Below are 17,519 nucleotides of genomic sequence, written 5' to 3' on the forward strand. Positions count from 1 at the left end.
GTAATTATTTCCCAAAAAGTACAAGGTGTTTTTGTGCTATATGCGCTATAAGTGTATGCTTAACTCTTGTGTAGCCCTTAGATATGTACTGTATAGCTTCAGGAAAGGAGAAAGATGGTGATCATTTGGATTACAGGAGCACTTGAACGTAGCACAAGTATAGAGTCAGCGAATAAATAAAATCTGTCGAGTCTCTACTTCAGGAGGAACAACAAGAAAACTCTGTTTTACATCGCGACTCTTTTGAGCCTGGGATTATGTGAAATTACATAACATTTAACGGTGCCGTGGCTGTTAGTATGACGAATAAAATCGAGCCAAAGTTTTGGAAAAGACTCAAATCCCGAACCACGTCAATTTATCTGTCGTGGCACCAACAGGAGTCTCTGTGTGGGCACAAAGAAAACGAGAAAGACCTAAAATATCAGGTGAGAGTTCCTCTTTTTACTTAACCCGGCGTGTTTAAATACACAAATACATATTATATCAATGAGCTGCTCTTAGGGGGTTGAGTTTTTTACTAGCTTACTAGTTAGCTTTAGGCTACTTGGACAGCTAACTTCAGTTAGCAACTCATCTGTTTTTGACTCGCAGTGTAGAAATTGTACTCAGGAATTTTGAGTTTTGGGGGATTTACAGTTAGTTTTCTTCTCTGTCAGCCCTGTAGCGTTAGTCCCACTGCTTTCTGTTTTGGTTGTAAGAAGACTTCTGTGTCAATTCCAGTTTCCATTAATATTTGGTGAATTTAAAGCTTTCCTGATCATCTCACAGCATGTAGAAAAGTTGCACCTTTTTCTGAATAACGGTAACTTTCTTTCAAACCGTTAATGTTCACTAATTTATTTCAACCTATGTGCTCATCTGTCAACTGTATATCAAATAGGCCTAATTGATTATCAGGATTCCTCTTCTCGTTAGTAACGTTACATGTTATACGTATGTGTGGTAATCTAATTCATTTACTTTTTGTTTCTGAAACGTAATATATTTGCTAAGCATGTTTTTAGTAAAGTTTGTGGAAATCGTTTATTCTGAAAGTGTTTTTGGTCTGAGAGAAACGGACTTAAATTTCAATGTGTTAAAGTAACTGTTAAGGAGAAATGACAATAAAGAAATCTTGAATCTTGAATATTAGTGCGTCCTGAAAAGCGCTGTGAACCAGTTTCAAACCGACATTTATTAAAAATGCTGCACTGCCCGGTGGATAATTTAACTTATATCCGGGCTTAACCAGAAGACCTGTTAGATAGGCCTAATTCACGTTTTTCGAAAACACCACTGCATTTATCAAAAAGAATAGCACCAAAAAATTGCAGATTTTTACATTTTCTTGTTACAGCGTTATCCAAGCCACCTGGTTTTCCTCCTGTCAACTGTATGTAGGATACATTCATGTACATGTAATGGAAACAGAATGACTTGGATCAAAAATTGCTTTCATAGGTAAAATAGGTGTTATATTGGGATGTGTATGATGGTTACCCATCGCACACATGTTGTCAGTGAACTTTGAGCTTCAGGCTGCTGCTTCTATCTTGATGGTCATGGGTCCATGAGGACAAGAGGGTCTATTTACTTCACATATTACTGGCTTAACCGATGCAGCCGTGTCTAGTCTACCAGCAATGAACACATGACATAAAACAGCCTTTAGTTAAACTGACAGCTCTCTTTACATCAGTATGACTGATTTTTTTTTTCGATTCTTTGTTTCAGTGCTATTCAGATAGTTGGAAATCTAGTGAACCAAATTCCTGATGGCCTTAAATGAAAGTCTCCTGCATTGTGACTTCAGCCAGGAATCAACACAGTAATGCCAGTTTTCATCTGACAGGCTTTCTTACAAAATGGACTTGAACTCTGCTGATCAGTCAGCTCCTGCACCCTCAGACACCCAGTGCTCTGCCTCTGTCTCTCTTGATGAGGCCTCTGGGGTTGTCGAGGTCAACAGGCGGACTGTGGCAGGTTCAGTTGTGGAGGATCTGGACTCTTACAACCCGATTGAGCCTCCTCCATTAGACTGGAAGTCTGACTCCTCCAGTGAAGTGGGCTCAGCAGACGATCTAGATGACCCCGACTTCCATCCCACTGTTGACGATCTGGACAAGGCGAGTCCAGGTGAGCCGGTGTTAGTATCTTTGGACGGGAATGCCACTGTGGCTGCACTTGACATGAACCAGCAGGAGCTTGTGGGAAGTAACACAGAGCTAGTCCAGGATCCTGAGGTGGAAGTGGAGGAAGAGGATGAAGCAGTTGAGGAACAGGAAGGAGGGAGTGTTGAGGACTTGGAAGGAGGTAGGGAATACCAGGAGGAGATAACATGTAGGGATGTGGAGAATATACTTACTGAAGAGGAGATTGCTAACAGGAGATCAGGTGATGAAGACCACACCCGTATCCACACCCTGCTCAGCCAGCTCCAGCTGATGGGGGAAGAGCCTCATCCCAGCTGCAGGACGCCACCGTGCCTTTCCCAGCATCAGTACTCCAGCCTGTCTGATATGCAGGCATGTTCTCCCTCCCTGTTAGCAGACGACAGCTCTGAAACTACAGGGTTGTTGTTCTCTGAAAGCCACCAGCGAGACCTGCTGGGACTTCTGCAGTGCACAGAAATCACCTCTCCACCCCGTCCCACCTGCCTGCCCCACAGAGGGGAGGTGGACGCTGTTGTGTCGGTTTCCTACAACCAGGAGGACGCGCAGAGGTTCTGGGGGCATTATGGGAACGGTCAGCAGCAGCGGAACAGGGACGACTCCCTCAACTCCCTGCCTGACGATGAGTATCCTGAGCCAGTGTGGATGAAGCTAGGGGAAGAGCCTCCAGAGGAAGAAGCTGCTGCAGAGAGCGAGCAGGTAGGATGAGATATTATCATCAGCTAAAAGAAGAATGAACTGTTAACACATAATTATCTACATTTGAATTAGTTTTAGTTTAACTCTTTACAGAAGGCCCTAAATTTGATGTAACTTACAACTTTCAAACTACTTTTTCTCACTACATCTACTGTAACTATCTCTAGTTTTTGTTCTGAATGAAACTAGCAATTATTTTCAGTTTAGTTTGCTTTTATTGTTTAAATCAATTAATGATTTAGTTTACAAAATATCAAATTTTATGACAAACGATCATCAGAAGTTATTAGAGCCTAATGTAACTCAAAGATTGCTTTGTGTTTGTATTTGTGAAGCAAAGGTTGCAGCTTCTTTTGGTGTTTTAATTACTAAATTAATTGATTATCATAATTAATCTTTTAAATTTATGTACATGATAATTCATTAATTTCTGTCTTTGCAGCGTGCTGCTGACCATCCATCATATAAAGACGGTAAGTCACTGCAATGTGCGTCTTTTCTCATTGGAAATTAAAATCAGTGGAAAATGATCAATGATATAAAATGTTAAATATCTCACTGACAATAGAAAGAAAAGAGGTTGTGTGATTTTATATGTTAATGTGTGTTACTGTACTTTTTAGTGCCTGGTCCGTGTGACCCTGAAGACCTGTTAGAAGGAGTGATATTTGGTGCCAAGTACCTGGGCTCCACCCAGATCAAATCGGAGAAGAACCCGTCTACGAACGCCCGTATGACCCAGGCTCAGGAGGCTGTGGACCGCATAAAGGTAAACTTCAGTATGAGATGCACCAAAATCATCAGCAGTGTAGATTTTTATTTTACCCTAAAACTACCATTATGGAATCAAAATCATATTTTAATGTACTCATGTCAGTAGTGTAATAGAAATCAAATGGTTCCTCTGATATTGATCCATATTGGTAATAGGTGCAGCACTGGTACAGTCATTGTAACTGTGTTTGTTTTAGGCTCCAGAAGGTGAGTCGCAGCCAATGACAGAAGTTGATCTGTTCATCTCCACCCAGCGGATCAAAGTGCTCACTGCTGACACACAGGTATGTTTTTCTAGCGACTTACAAAAAGTCATGTGACCTCATACTACCCTGTAGTGTTGAGTTTCTTTACCTCTTTTGTTTTGACCACTTCCTTGACCACTTCTCTTCACTGTGTTATGTTTTTTTTGTAGCACTTTCAGATTTGCTCTCAGCTGCTATGAACAGCTTTAGAGTCCAAATCATTGAGGATCAATAATGTTAAGCATAAATGTATTAACGTCATCTTACTTCACCCAAAATTACATACAATAAATACATATTCACTGTGGTCTCAGATTTAAGAAGCTGGAACCAGTAAATATTCAGCAGTTTTGCTTGAAAGATCACTAAAACAATTAATTGATTATCAAAGTAGTTGGTGATTAATTTTCCCTCCATTAACCATAGCAGCTCAATTGCCAGTGTGTGTTGTTAGTTTGTTATTTTTCCTTGAACCAAGACATTGAACTGCTACACACTTTATCATCATCAGCATCAGCTAAATGCTGGAAATTTAAATGTAGGTTTGATTTTTTCATTAAAAATGTAAAGTTAACTTTTATTTTATAGCTTAAAGCATTGCACTTGTTAGTTTTCTTCTTTGAGCTGAGCTGCCCTGCAGGAATCCTTAATATAGAATTGGATGATGTTTTAATATTAGAGCTCAGCTGTAGTGTTGCAGTAATAGCAGAGTTTCCGTCACTGTGTGGTTGAGTTGGCAGGAGAGTAAAACTGGGTCATCTACAGCCAGCTCCCTCTTTGCATGGCCGGTTGCTCCTCACTGCAACATACTTATGGATATAAAGATAATCACAGTGTTTGCGGGTTCATTATTACTATTGATTTCACTCCTTCTCATATCAGCATCTTGCCATCTGCGACTATAACTTGCATCTGAAGAGAAAATGATGTTGGTCAAAGTAATTTAGTACAAATTTGTGAGCATTTTTGGTTGTTCAAGGATTCTCTGACTCTCACAACTAATTCACACAGTCACAAGTTCATGTTTGTCTTCTCAATTAAATTTTCTGTCAACTGCTTTCGGGCAGTCATTCATTTGACATTTGAGTGTCCTTGCATGTCTTGCATGTTTGGAAGTGGTCCCTGCTTGCAAATACAGTACCAAGTAATAACGACGTAACTAACAAAAAGAAAAAAATAAAGGTGCGGCATTACTCATTTAAATGTATTACGGCAAGTTTCAAGTCTCAGCAAGTTGAAGTGAACACCAGACCTTCTTTTCTTAATGTTTGCATCATAATTAACCCTCTCATGTCTCGTTTCCACTCAGGAGGCCATGATGGATCACGCTCTGCAGATGATCTCTTACATTGCAGACATTGGCCAAATCGTCGTCTTGATGGCACGAAGGAAGCGTAAAGGGCAGGATGCCGACCCGTCCTCTGACTCTTCCTCTTCGTCCTCGGGGCCTCAGAAGAAGTGCTTAATGATCTGCCACGTCTTCTCCTCTGAGGATGTGAGTTAGCGATTGGATAGACATGGCAGCGCTTAGATTTTATACCATGTTCACATGTTGCAGGAAGGTCAAATTAATTTAGCTTAAGTAAATTTCTTTGCTACAAATTGGAGTCTGTCTAGACAAGATCTAATATTTTGAACCCTTGACTCCAGCAGCTACTGAGGTCAGACAGTTTAAAAAAGTGTTTCCTTTCATGAGCTTCATAGTGGCGACAACTTGATAGTTTCAATTCATCTGTAGTCTTGAGCCTTGAACTGTATAACTCATGACATTGGGCAAACATGGTGGCAATTTAAGGTAATATTAAGGTTTCTCTTGTGTCCCACTATGTTGCGTTTGCCTCTGATTAAATGTGCTGCTTTCTGCCGGACAACATTTTCAGCTTCAGCGTGGCCTGGTTTCCTTCCTCTAGACAGCCACTGAGTTCTCCTGAATTAAAAATGGTCTGGCTGTCGTCCCAGTTCCCCACAGTTGGCAACACTGAAAAGGAGGAGGAAGAGTTTCTTTTAGAAACTAATTAGCTGCGGGATTCTGAAGGCCATGAGGCCACTGCTTCTGTTGCTAGTTTTTTCCTAACTGAACTCATTTAGTATGAAGTTTTATTGGTGTTAGGAAGGTGAAAGTAACAAATAATGGAGCACCTGTGTACAGGAAAATAGGGAACTTTTTCCTACTCTCCATTTTTTGTTGATATTTCAGTTTCAGGGTTTATCTTTTGGAAAATATCTCTGTATTTGCTTCAGTTTGTTCACGTTAAAATGGAAGGTAAATAAAAGAAAGCAGTTTGTCATTAAAGAAGAATATTTCTTGAAAAAATCCTTTAGGAAACTTACTGTGTACATTTCACATCTTCTTAAGAAATGATGTAACTACAATGTTGAAACATGAGTGTTTTCTCTCCTTCCAGGCTCAGATCATAGCCCAGGCTATCGGTCAGGCATTCGGAGTGGCCTACCAGCAGTTCCTTCAGGCCAACGGCATTAAGGCCAGTGATCTGAGGCCTGGCGAGTACAGCAACTACCTGGAAAGTCAGGAGCTCTACAATGGAGACTTGGCCCACTTCTCTGACACTCAGAACCTCCGAGACGTAAGCAGATTGATTGTGGCTACATGCTTCAACACAAACTGCAGTTTATCATTCACACAGACCTGTTCATTGTCATTTATTGCACAAGGTGGCCTTTAACAAGAGGTCTAGTAATGAAGATGTGACAGTGATATTTATATAAGAATATGAACAGAATCAAGTTTCCAAAAAGGCATAAAACATCTTAAAATACATTATGGAACTGAATATCATTTCTTATCTGTCATCTGTTCTGAGGTCGATGTGGCTTTATACAACCATAATCTACCATTTAAGTATCGAGTAAATGTATTCCAGTCATGATTCAGTTTCACGGAAAATATCAAAACTTTTCATACAACTCCTGCAACATTTCACTTCTCCACTGTCCACCTGTCTGCTGAGTATGTTCTTGTTCATATTTTGCCAGTAACTAGAGGACAGCTGGGGGTAATGTTCATAATAATATACACTAAAGGGACATTTTTTTTAACTTATCTTTACTCCAAATAACACAGTATAATATAATGAATGCAAGTGAAATGAGCACGAACGCCCACAAAGATACAAAGTGCCCCACTGCCCCTCCTTCTGTACCATCGCAGGGGAAAAATGCAGCTCAACAGTTGGATAACAACCATTGTTCTTCTGAGCTTTCTTCCTCCTGAATCAAATGAATAGCTTGGTTAACTCTCTAAATGAAGCAAACATCATAGACATAGTATTTCATGCGAACAGTGGATTTGACTAAGAAAGAGACAGACAAAATATTTACAGTAAGAACAATATACACCAGATAAACTGACACATTTTAAGAAATATTTATACGTTTTTCTACCAGAGAGGTAAGAAAAGTGTGCAGATTTACTAAAAAAGTTGCTAAACTGGCTGATATGGATAGAAACAGCGTGCAGTAATTACCATTTGTGCAAATAATTATGTTAAATATAAATATATACACAATATATACACAATCTGTGAAACAGATTAAAGGTATGAGGTGTAACACATACTGATTACAGTATATGTAACATTACAAATGAGTTCATAGATTATTATATGTGCATATTACAACTTTATGTTTGTGTCTTCTATGAGATTTCTGCTGTTTAAAAAAAAAAAAAAAAAAACTCTTTTACAAAACAAATGCAAGCATAGTTAAAATTAATCCCTTTCATAACCTTCAAATGTAGATAATTGTAGTGAAATCATTGGTTAACCGAATGAAAACGCCTTAACTGCTGTGTGTCTGTGGTTCAGGTAGCCATCACCAAGGCTCCTGGAGATATTTTGGGGCTGGCAGTGGTGGAGTCGGGCTGGGGCTCCATCCTGCCCACCGTGGTGGTGGCCAACCTCCTTCACGGAGGCCCTGCTGAGCGCTGTGGCGAGCTCAGCATCGGTGACCGCATCATGTCCGTCAACGGCACCAGCTTGGTGGGTCTGCCCATCACCACCTGCCAGAACATCATACGGGTAAGAAGGAAAGACGAGGCACTAAAAACATCTGTAAACTGCCTACAAGTTACATTTACTGTACAGTTCAATGAGCCTGTTTTCTTCAGCTGTACTGTCCTCAGGATGCACTAGATGGCACTGTGTTTCCATGCAGTACCAGTGTACTAGCGTTGATTTGATAGTGTATTCAGAGTATTGATTTGGTTTTTGAAAGCCAGTATCCGTATTCATCCACTGAAGTTGTATATAGAAAATATTTGGTGCTGATATTCAATATTTCAAATGTTAAAGCATTTGTTAGAGTTTTAAAAGTCTTCCCTCTGTCAAAGTGGAAAAGCCTTTGAAACATTCTTACCTGTGGTGGACAAAATATCAAATACACCTGAACATTATAATGCACTGTAATACATTCTGCCATTGTGAAGCATATAGTGTTTTATTGTACTCTGCAAAGAGATTAATATTTTATGTCAGGTATATTAAAGTGGTTCTATTTAGCTGTGTTCAGAGTGTAAAGTCTTAAATGATAAAAGAAAACAAGGCTCAAAACCACCAAACACTGACGATATATCAATTAAATACTCCAGCCAGAACTTGTCGCTGATATTCACATTTTGTTTTTATCTCAGGACTTGAAAAACCAAAAGTATGTCAAGCTCAGCATTGTCCACTGCCCTCCGGTCACCATGGCGATTATCAGGAGACCAGATCCCAAGTTTCAGCTGGGCTTCAGTGTGGAGGACGGCATCGTAAGTCAATATTATCTCAATAAAAGGTCATTTAAAAGCTTAAAAAGTTCTTAACCTTGGGAACAGTACAAAATAATCTTAACTCAAAATCCATCTACTATCTTAATCCAGAGCTTTCAAACACATTTAATGCATCCCTTGGTCTTGAAATTAAAATGTTCCTCCTTTCTTTTTCCGCTGCAGATCTGCAGTCTGATGCGAGGCGGTATAGCGGAGAGAGGAGGCATCCGTGTCGGGCACCGCATCATTGAAATCAACGGGCAGAGTGTGGTCGCCACGCCGCATAACAAGATCATCCAGATCCTGACTAATGCAGTCGGAGAGGTGAGAGGGGATGAATATAGAAATAAATATAGAAATAGAAATATAGAAACTGCTATTTTTTTGGTTATTTTTACATTTTTGAATGGGATCACATTGTCACAGTTATAATTTTGTTTTTACTCTCTTGGCAGATTCACTTGAAGACCATGCCAGCTTCAACATATCGGCTCTTAACGGGACAAGAGCAGCCAGTGTTTCTTTGAGCACTTCCTCCTTCATCCAGGACAAAAACAGTGTTCAAACCACATGAACTTTTGCCAAACTCACTAAATATTATGCAACTGATCATACAGCATATCATAAGCTGTTGTCACATCACTGAATACTGCAAATTAGTCTAGCTATATATTTTTAAGATAAAGTAAAGTACATTGAATTATTGTGAAAACATGTTTTAAAGTGACAGGGATAGATGTTAGCTCTCAATTTATATTTATCAGATATTTAACAACGCAGGCGGTAGCTGAGATGCAATAATGCATAAACGCAATATTTTTTGACTTCACTAACTTTCATGGTGGTGAACGGTGTTGAGTATATTGTACTTCTGATGGGTTTTTGGTCTTCCAGCCTGCTGTGGGCTGCCAATGTGCCTGAACTGAAGTGCTTATGGGGGAAACCTTATTGAATCAGGACAAAGGGTCTGTGTATTTCATTGTGATATACTTCCTGTCCCTCACGTATATGTGCATGTCAACGAGTGTCAGTCACAAGCTTCAAAGACTTTTTAGTGCAGCGCTGTGGTTCATTCATACACCGCTTCCCTGGCTGTACCTGACAGGAAGCAGATATGCACATTTAAAGATAACTGCCTTATTTGATAGAGAGATAAGTATATTTTTAAGAATTTGCTGTTTTGGATGTTCATTAAAATGGTCTGTAAGATATCTTTTGGATGTTATTTATTGAGAGTCAGTGGTTGATTAATACATTTCACATGCAAATTTGCTTTTTGTATTTGTTTCTTATAAGTACTGCTGAGTTAGAGCTATTGAATCTTTTAATGAGTAATAATGCAATAATTGTAAATGCAGTGGCATAAATTAACATTGCTAATACTTTTTTAATCAGCTAAAAATAAAATATGTATAATTTGCTGCTTGTACTAATAAAATAATGCCTTTTATTCACGCTTGAAAATCATAATACAGTTTTTATCTATAACGCTGCTGTCAATGCCTGGCCAATCAGTTGTCTCCAATTCCCAAAACATTGACGACGACCAATTAGAATCTCTACTGGGTTCTATGATCCGCCCCATAAAGTACGGTAGCCAATTATCGTCGGCTATGGGCGGGACTTTCTTCATCTTCCATCTGCTGTCACAAACGAAATGTAGAGTCAATGACAAGCGACCGGCCGTTGGTGTGTCCGAATCAGTGAGGGGAGACTTTATCACCCAAAATACAGAAAGGTAATAATTAACAACAGTTTTACGAGTCTTTTGAGCTCAAAATGTTGTATTTATTTTCTTCGGAAAGGGCCTGTTCGCTTGCTAACAGCATCATTGTGTAACATGCTAGGAATAGGAAGCTGTAACGTTAGCTAAATGTTTTCCTTCTTAGCTTACTGTTAATTGTTTTCTTTAGTAATTAACATTACATACGAACAGTGAAATAAACGGGCATTTGTACTAATTGTAGCATTTACATAATAGTTTTACTATATATTTTGTTTGACTAAGTTGCGTTCCAAACGAAATGCTGAAATACCTTCATATTTGACATACAGTATTAATTTAAAGCTAAGTTGTAACGCTAGCTACACTAAGTTACAGTTATTTTAGCGTTAAATGGCTTTAATAATCAATGTTTTTAATGTGTAAGGTCTCCACAAGGTCTTGAAGGGGGAAATACTTGAGGGAAATTGCATGGTAAACACACACACCTGTACCTGTACTAACATCTGCAAAGCCTTCTAAAGTAAATAGATTAAAGCACAAATATAGTTTCACTGTGAGTTTTTGATTTGCAAAGCAAATGAGCCTGACCATTGCTATCTAACCCGGCACAAACCACGAGCACAGATTATTTACTACAGCTCCAAAACACACGGAAGGTACAACCATACTCTAAAAGGCACTCACAGAGCAAAAATGAATGTTAAAGTCTCAGTAAGCTGTTGGGATCAGGAGGATTTCAGAGTAAAGTAGGGGATTGTCAGACCTGAGCAGATCACACCGTCCACACAAGACAACCTTCACTCACAATAAATGTAAAAACAACCTGTTGGATTCATCTGAGGTACAACTTTTAACTTCCTCAAACACATTTGTGTTTATAGCAAGGACATGAAAATAAAACAGTTTTTGAAAAAGCTTTTAGCTACTGCATATTAAACTTAGTTGTCCTCAGCTACAGTTTTGCAGTTTTCCTTTACAGGGGAAAGTTCAGGCAGGTACAGTTTCTCAGTACTGATCTCACTAATGATAGCTTATCAGTAGTCAGGATCAGAGAGCAATTACAAAGTTTTAAAGAAGTTACAATGAGATGAAGTTTGCATGAATTAAGTTACAATGAAACCAAGTTTGATGTATTTTTTAGACACACAAAATTTCAAAAAGTTGCCTAAAAGAATAAATAAAGGACAGAAACACACAAAGAGAAGAAACTAGTGCAGTTGGAAACTGACCAAATATTAAATTTTAATATTTTATTTGTATATTAAATATTACAATTAGGGATTTATAATACAAATTAACTAATAAGATTTTAGAAAATAGAGGAGAAAAAGAGGTAATTGAATGACGTTTAATTTGTTGGCCAGAGATATGACAGTTTTTTCACTTTTTGAAGTAAATTGTCTGAAACATCTTTTTAATCAAGATAAACTGTTTACCAACTCAATATCTGTTGCTTGAAAAAACATTTCAAAGCTAGAGTGATCATTTTATGTGATAAGAGACAAAGTGTCAAACTAAGGCAGATAAGTCCCCACTAGTACCGTAAACAGCACTGTCTCTCATTCAACTTTCATTCAAGTAAATAACTTGAGGGCTCTGTCAGCTTGTCAGTATGCTAAATTGTGCACACAGTGTTGCAGACCCTCTCTGTATTTAAGTCATGTTTCAAACTTTTAACCTCTTCTTGCCATTTGGAGCGAGTGCAGCTTAAAATTTAGAAACTGTAGAACAAATCCTAAAATCAGTTTAGTGGATGATTATTTCCGTGTTATTGCTGAACTTTAAGATTATTTTTCTGGCATGTTTGTTGTCTTTGTTTGTTTGTTTGTTTGTTGACATTAGACTGACAGGAAACAGGGAGACAGAGGGGGACACTGAAATGTGAAGAAAAAAATAACTGAGCTATACTTGAACTGGGGACAGGACGCCCTGCTGAACCTTTGTTTTTCTCACCACCATATTTTGTGTTTTCTAGTAAACCATGATGGGCAGGTAGCTGTTGAGAGCGATGGGATTTTTCAGGCAGCTCGGTCTCCTGCTCTGGAAGAACATCACATACCGCAGGAGAAACAAGGTGCCAACATTTTCACTTCTTGGAAAGGAATAGAATAGTCTGTCGATTCTGTTAGGAAAATCATTTTCCATGAAACAGGAAAAATATGAGACACTGTTTGGAAATTAAATGAGCAAGCTATTTTTACAACTGCATAGCACAAATTCACTATAACAACTCCACTGTTTGAAGTTTAGTGCAAAAATCACAATTATCTTTGTCATTTGGTACAGAGGAGGGATCGATTTTGTATCACACCAACTTAGTACCTTCTTTTACGATTTCTGTGACATTTTGGCAAAACATTACAGGATTTCTTCCCATTGGATCCACAAATTTGCTTGTTGGGGAATCTTACAAACATTAGTGCACATTTAAGGAACTTTAAAAAAAAGTTTATCGAAATAGCTTCATGCATTACCAGGAAGTGTAAAGCAATGGCATGGAAGTCAGATTCCTGTCTCTCACCTTTCTAAAGATTTGGCAATCATGTTTGACCTATTCGGACACCATGGCAACATCTGTATCAGATTTGATTTAAAAATGTTATCACAATTGATACATTAGTCATCTGTGAATAAGTCAGGATGGTTTGCATTGTCTCTTTTATATTTTATGTTGTATTTATTTATATATTAATTTAAATTTTATTTATTTATTCCTTTCTTTCTTTTTTCAATTTAATTGACGACTACTTATTTCTTTTAGGTCTTTTTCAGTTTGTATGTGGGTGGGACAGGGAGGGCATTTGAAACCATGTTTGTGTGTGTTTGTGTATATACTTTGTGTATCTTGTTAGATGTAAAATTTGGAAATAAAATACAGAAATAAATGATCTGTGTCAGTTACAGTGTGGGCCACAGTGGGTGACTGGGTTGGGGGACACTCCTGCTGGTCTCTGACAGAGGTCACTGAAGTTGATGAATTACTTGATGCACCTGTAACAGTTCGCATGTTCTCCTCCCATGTAGATTCAGCTGATCATCGAGCTCCTCTGGCCGCTCTTCCTCTTCGTTATCCTCATCTCTGTTCGTCATTCGCACCCTCCTTACAAACAGAGCCAATGTGAGTCATATTATGTAATCATTGTTTTTCTAACCTGCAGGTCTGAAAAAGACTTACAGGTCTGAAAAATGGCCTCCTGCCAACCAGCTAAAGAGGATTAGATCAGTGAGAGCGATTCTTGTGCCACGCACGCACAGTTGTTTTCCTAACCTGCTGTGTTGTTGACCTTCTTTGAAAAGTTATGCATTAGCATAAGGTGACATAACATGACATGGTAACATAATGTAACATAACACAATATAGGCCAGTTGGTGAGTGTCCTGAACTTTCTATGACCCCTAAAAGCCACATCTTAGTAATTTTATTTTTGCAGATAATGTTAACTTTCCAAAGACAATAACAAGTTGGAAAAGAAAACTCAAAACAGAACCTTGCATATTACCAACCTCAATTATTCAGTGCTTATATGAGGGGTTTATTATGTGGAAATTCTATATAAAGAAGTACTTTACTACTTACTTACTACTTTGGATGTATTCTAAGTAAGGGAGTGGACACTAAGCATCCAGTGCTACAACATACAGTAAATTTTGCTTGTGAGCATGAAAACTTTTCAAACAATGCATGTTGTGCAAGTGTGTTTTCTTAGACATTTCTTGCACAAAGACAAAGTGAGAATCTACATCCTCTTTTCTTGTTTGTTTCTGTTTTCATCAGGGTTGCATGTAACGACAGCTCACAACAGGTTGAGGATCATAACATAACATAATGTAACGTCAGTTATGTAAAAAGCACATAACAGCTGTTTGTGTCTTTTGTTTGTTTGTTTGTTTTTTTGTAGGATTGTTTTTCAGGTCACTCGCACAATATTTTCATTGTGTCGTATCCCAAGCTAATCTTCTGGTACTGAACTGGCACTGTTTGTTCTTCTTTTCTTTTAATTATAGGTCATTTCCCGAACAAAGCCTTGCCATCAGCAGGCACCCTGCCCTGGATTCAGGGCATTATCTGCAACATCAACAACCCCTGCTTCCACAGCCCGACACCAGGGGAGACACCGGGCCAAGTTGGCAACTTTGACAACTCCATGTAGGTAGACTGGAGGTAAAAACATGGACAGGTCTGGAGTGGTGGAGTTTACAAGAGGATCATTGTTTGAGGGAAACAGTAGTACAGATGAACAGACAAGCTGCAGTCAGGAGAACATTGTCTTATTTTATTATAAGTAAAAGTGTTTTTAATCCAAATTTTAGAATTGTACTGATCTTGAATTTGGCTTATTTTTAGATCTCAAAGCTATAAGATATGTCAGGCGAAAGTAAAATGTGCAGCTTTGATTTAAAACCCACTCCAGATTTTGCTTGCTAGCTAACAGTTGAAACAAACAGTATGTAGCCTCTGAGCAAAATGGCTCAGCACCAGATGGAAGGGCTATTCTGACTGTTTTAGCCTGTTAGCTACAAATTGCATGTATGTTTCATGACTGCCTCCCATTTTCCAAAGCATACCTGAAATTTAAGGATAATTGGTTACTTTCCTGGTAAAAGCTGGTTTCAGTTCATGTCAGTGTGTTATGAAAAAACCTGAAACATAGGAAATCCATCATGCTCAACATTTAGTAGGATTTATTTATTCATTTATTTTTGTCAGAGTTTATTATTGCATGGTTACATGTTATTGCATAACAATAACGATCAGAGAGTGTTAAAATCTCATCTTAGTTGTTGTTCTCTTTTGATCAGATTTGAGAGTCAGATAATCTTTTTTTCATGCAAGAAACAACCAAATTTTTCCTTGAATTACTTAAATTTGGTTTCAACTGGGCACTTGGTTGAACTCAGTAGTTCTCAGATGATGATTAGTCTTTACTGGTTATCTGAAAATATATAACTGCAAGTCGTGTCTGTCGCAGTGAGGACTCCTCTCTCTGTCCTTCTCCTCCAGAATTTCTCGTCTCTTTGTGGACGCCCAGACTGTTCTGTCCTACAGCGGAAACCAGAGCTTCACTGGCTTTCAGGATCTGATGGACAGCGTCCGGAGGCTGGGAGAAAGATCTGGAGCTTGGCCAAGTACGACAGCTTGTTTGAATCCCCTCTGATCTGAAGGGATACTTTGACATTGTAACACAGTTACACTTTAACAAACTGGTGGAAAACTTTCTATAGCAGCACCTGATTCAGTTCAGTTTCTTAATTGGATTGAATCCATAAAGGTCTGTATTACATTTGTGCAGTGATTACAGTGGTTACACTTGTAGGACCCCTTGGGTTTTGGACCCAACCATGTTTGTTGGGTGTTTAGTTGAAGATGACTGTGTACCAGTTTATCTTTATAGAGTAGGGCATCTCCTAAAACTGATTAATGGTGGTTCAGGGAAGATCTGACTGAGTATACTGAGAAGGAACTCTGTTTCAAATGTCAGATCGCTAAAGACGGCAGTTTCTTTGTCACTGTGTAGCTAAACTATAAGAAAGAAATGTCGGATATAATGGGATAAAGTCCCTGCAGGCTATCAATAACAAAAAAACATATAATTGATTCTTTCTTTATCCAGTGCTGTTCCCAGACTTATCTGAAGAGTTACTGTAGCAGCCAGTAGCTGGTCTGTCTGAATGGCTTTTAACAGGTGTCGAGTGACTGGCTGAATGCGGCCATTTATTGAGCTGGTTGTGAAAGCAGGACTGAGTGGCTGTTGAGCCTCTCCTTGCTGTGTGCAGATTGAGTTACATGTCTACCCCTGACAAATAATTGAATGAATGAAAGCAGGATCTTCAGTGGGTTCTTTTCTGCAACAAATCCCATGTTAATGGTCCAACAGACATCTGATGACTCCCACAATCCTGACCTACTCATACAGTAAAGAACATGCTATAAAAACTCAAAACTGTTCATTTTATTAATTGATGGAAATTGCAGTTTTAGTTTATTAAGATTCTCTCTTTGGTATAGCTTTTTAGGAGGTAGAATAACTTAAATTCTTAAGTTCAACCTCACAGCGCAGAATAAAAGAACTGTTTTCCTTGCTGAACAGGTTTTCATTACATTGATGTCCACTGAAAACCCAAAAAATGATGAGAGGAAGAAATTAGTATTATCAAGTCTGTAACTGTGGCCAATATAAATAGTTTACTTAGTTGACCTTCTAACTTCAATCTAACCATACAAACTATAACTTTAGGTAAGCTAATGAGCTAGTCTATCTGATGAACGTTATGGTCATGATTGATAAAAACTGCAAATATCAGTTAACTCAACAAGACTGATCCAGCTTTCAGAGCTGAATGTGTATTTTCATTTTTGAGTTTTGGGAATATAACAACTTGCTGGCACTGGAAGAAAATGGGTTTTCCTAAGACGGTTCACTACCTGCTGATGAGCCTGATAGAGCAGACTAAAGTTAGCCAGCCACAAGAAAACAAAATATTTATGTTTTCAGCTGGAGATATGAAATATGAGTAAGCAGTTTATGTTCATGATGCCAGGTATTACCTGAAAATCAACTAATTAACTGTAATCATCCTAGTTTAATGAACTAATCTGTGAGTTTTGAGCAATCTGTTTTAGATATTCTGTTGTGAACTTCTATTTGTAATACTGTTTTAATTGTAGCACTGAGCACTTCATCTTCATGTTTCCACTGCAGATCTCCCAATAGAAGAATACCTGCGAGCCAATGAGACGTTCTCCACCTTCCTCATGACCAACGGCAGCCTGTCGCCTGTGACTGTGGACCAGCTGCTGAAGGCTCGTCTCAATCTTCAGGTGAGATATCAACTTTTTTCCCCAAAAGATGCCAAATCTACTTAACTTGCATTTCAGACACATTAAAGTTAAATTAATACATTTTGAGAATAATTCCATAGAAACTTACAAGTAATATTTTTATAGTCCTAATGCACAAATAATGAAAATGATAAAGTAAGTGGTGGGAAAAAAAAACACTGGGCTTTGAATTCAGCAGAATGAAGGAAATCATGAAAGGTAGTATGAAGTAAAGTCGGCCTTAAACAACATAAAGTATAACTGTAACAGAGAATATGTACTTTCAACTCAGATGACCATTGCAAGTAAGAAACAGGTTTTATATATTGTTTCT

The 17,519-nt window shown here is 38.3% G+C and overlaps 2 protein-coding genes across 3 annotated transcripts in view; both read left to right on the forward strand.

Moving 5' to 3' along the window:
* Positions 1 to 110: 110 nt before the first annotated feature.
* si:ch73-40i7.5 (amyloid-beta A4 precursor protein-binding family A member 3) lies at positions 111 to 9,864 on the forward strand. Its single transcript, XM_042417771.1, has 11 exons — positions 111 to 428; positions 1,717 to 2,852; positions 3,295 to 3,325; positions 3,476 to 3,621; positions 3,824 to 3,910; positions 5,181 to 5,366; positions 6,277 to 6,456; positions 7,696 to 7,908; positions 8,520 to 8,639; positions 8,823 to 8,963; positions 9,095 to 9,864. The coding sequence occupies exons 2-11, from the start codon at positions 1,848 to 1,850 to the stop codon at positions 9,164 to 9,166; spliced, it is 2,181 nt and encodes a 726-aa protein (XP_042273705.1). The 5' UTR covers positions 111 to 428; positions 1,717 to 1,847; the 3' UTR covers positions 9,167 to 9,864.
* A 414-nt stretch (positions 9,865 to 10,278) lies between these two features.
* The window catches only part of abca7 (ATP-binding cassette, sub-family A (ABC1), member 7), a 34,925-nt gene continuing 27,684 nt past the window's right edge, over positions 10,279 to 17,519 (forward strand). For both annotated transcript variants that reach the window (XM_042415693.1, XM_042415694.1), the window contains exons 1-6: positions 10,279 to 10,377; positions 12,341 to 12,439; positions 13,390 to 13,483; positions 14,371 to 14,512; positions 15,368 to 15,492; positions 17,067 to 17,185. In XM_042415693.1, the coding sequence (XP_042271627.1) occupies positions 12,374 to 12,439; positions 13,390 to 13,483; positions 14,371 to 14,512; positions 15,368 to 15,492; positions 17,067 to 17,185 (546 nt within the window). In that variant the 5' untranslated portion in view covers positions 10,279 to 10,377; positions 12,341 to 12,373. The remainder of the gene's footprint in view (positions 10,378 to 12,340; positions 12,440 to 13,389; positions 13,484 to 14,370; positions 14,513 to 15,367; positions 15,493 to 17,066; positions 17,186 to 17,519) is intronic.

Source organism: Thunnus maccoyii, chromosome 7 (assembly GCF_910596095.1).
Source record: "Thunnus maccoyii chromosome 7, fThuMac1.1, whole genome shotgun sequence".
NCBI classification, from domain to species: Eukaryota; Metazoa; Chordata; class Actinopteri; order Scombriformes; family Scombridae; genus Thunnus; species Thunnus maccoyii.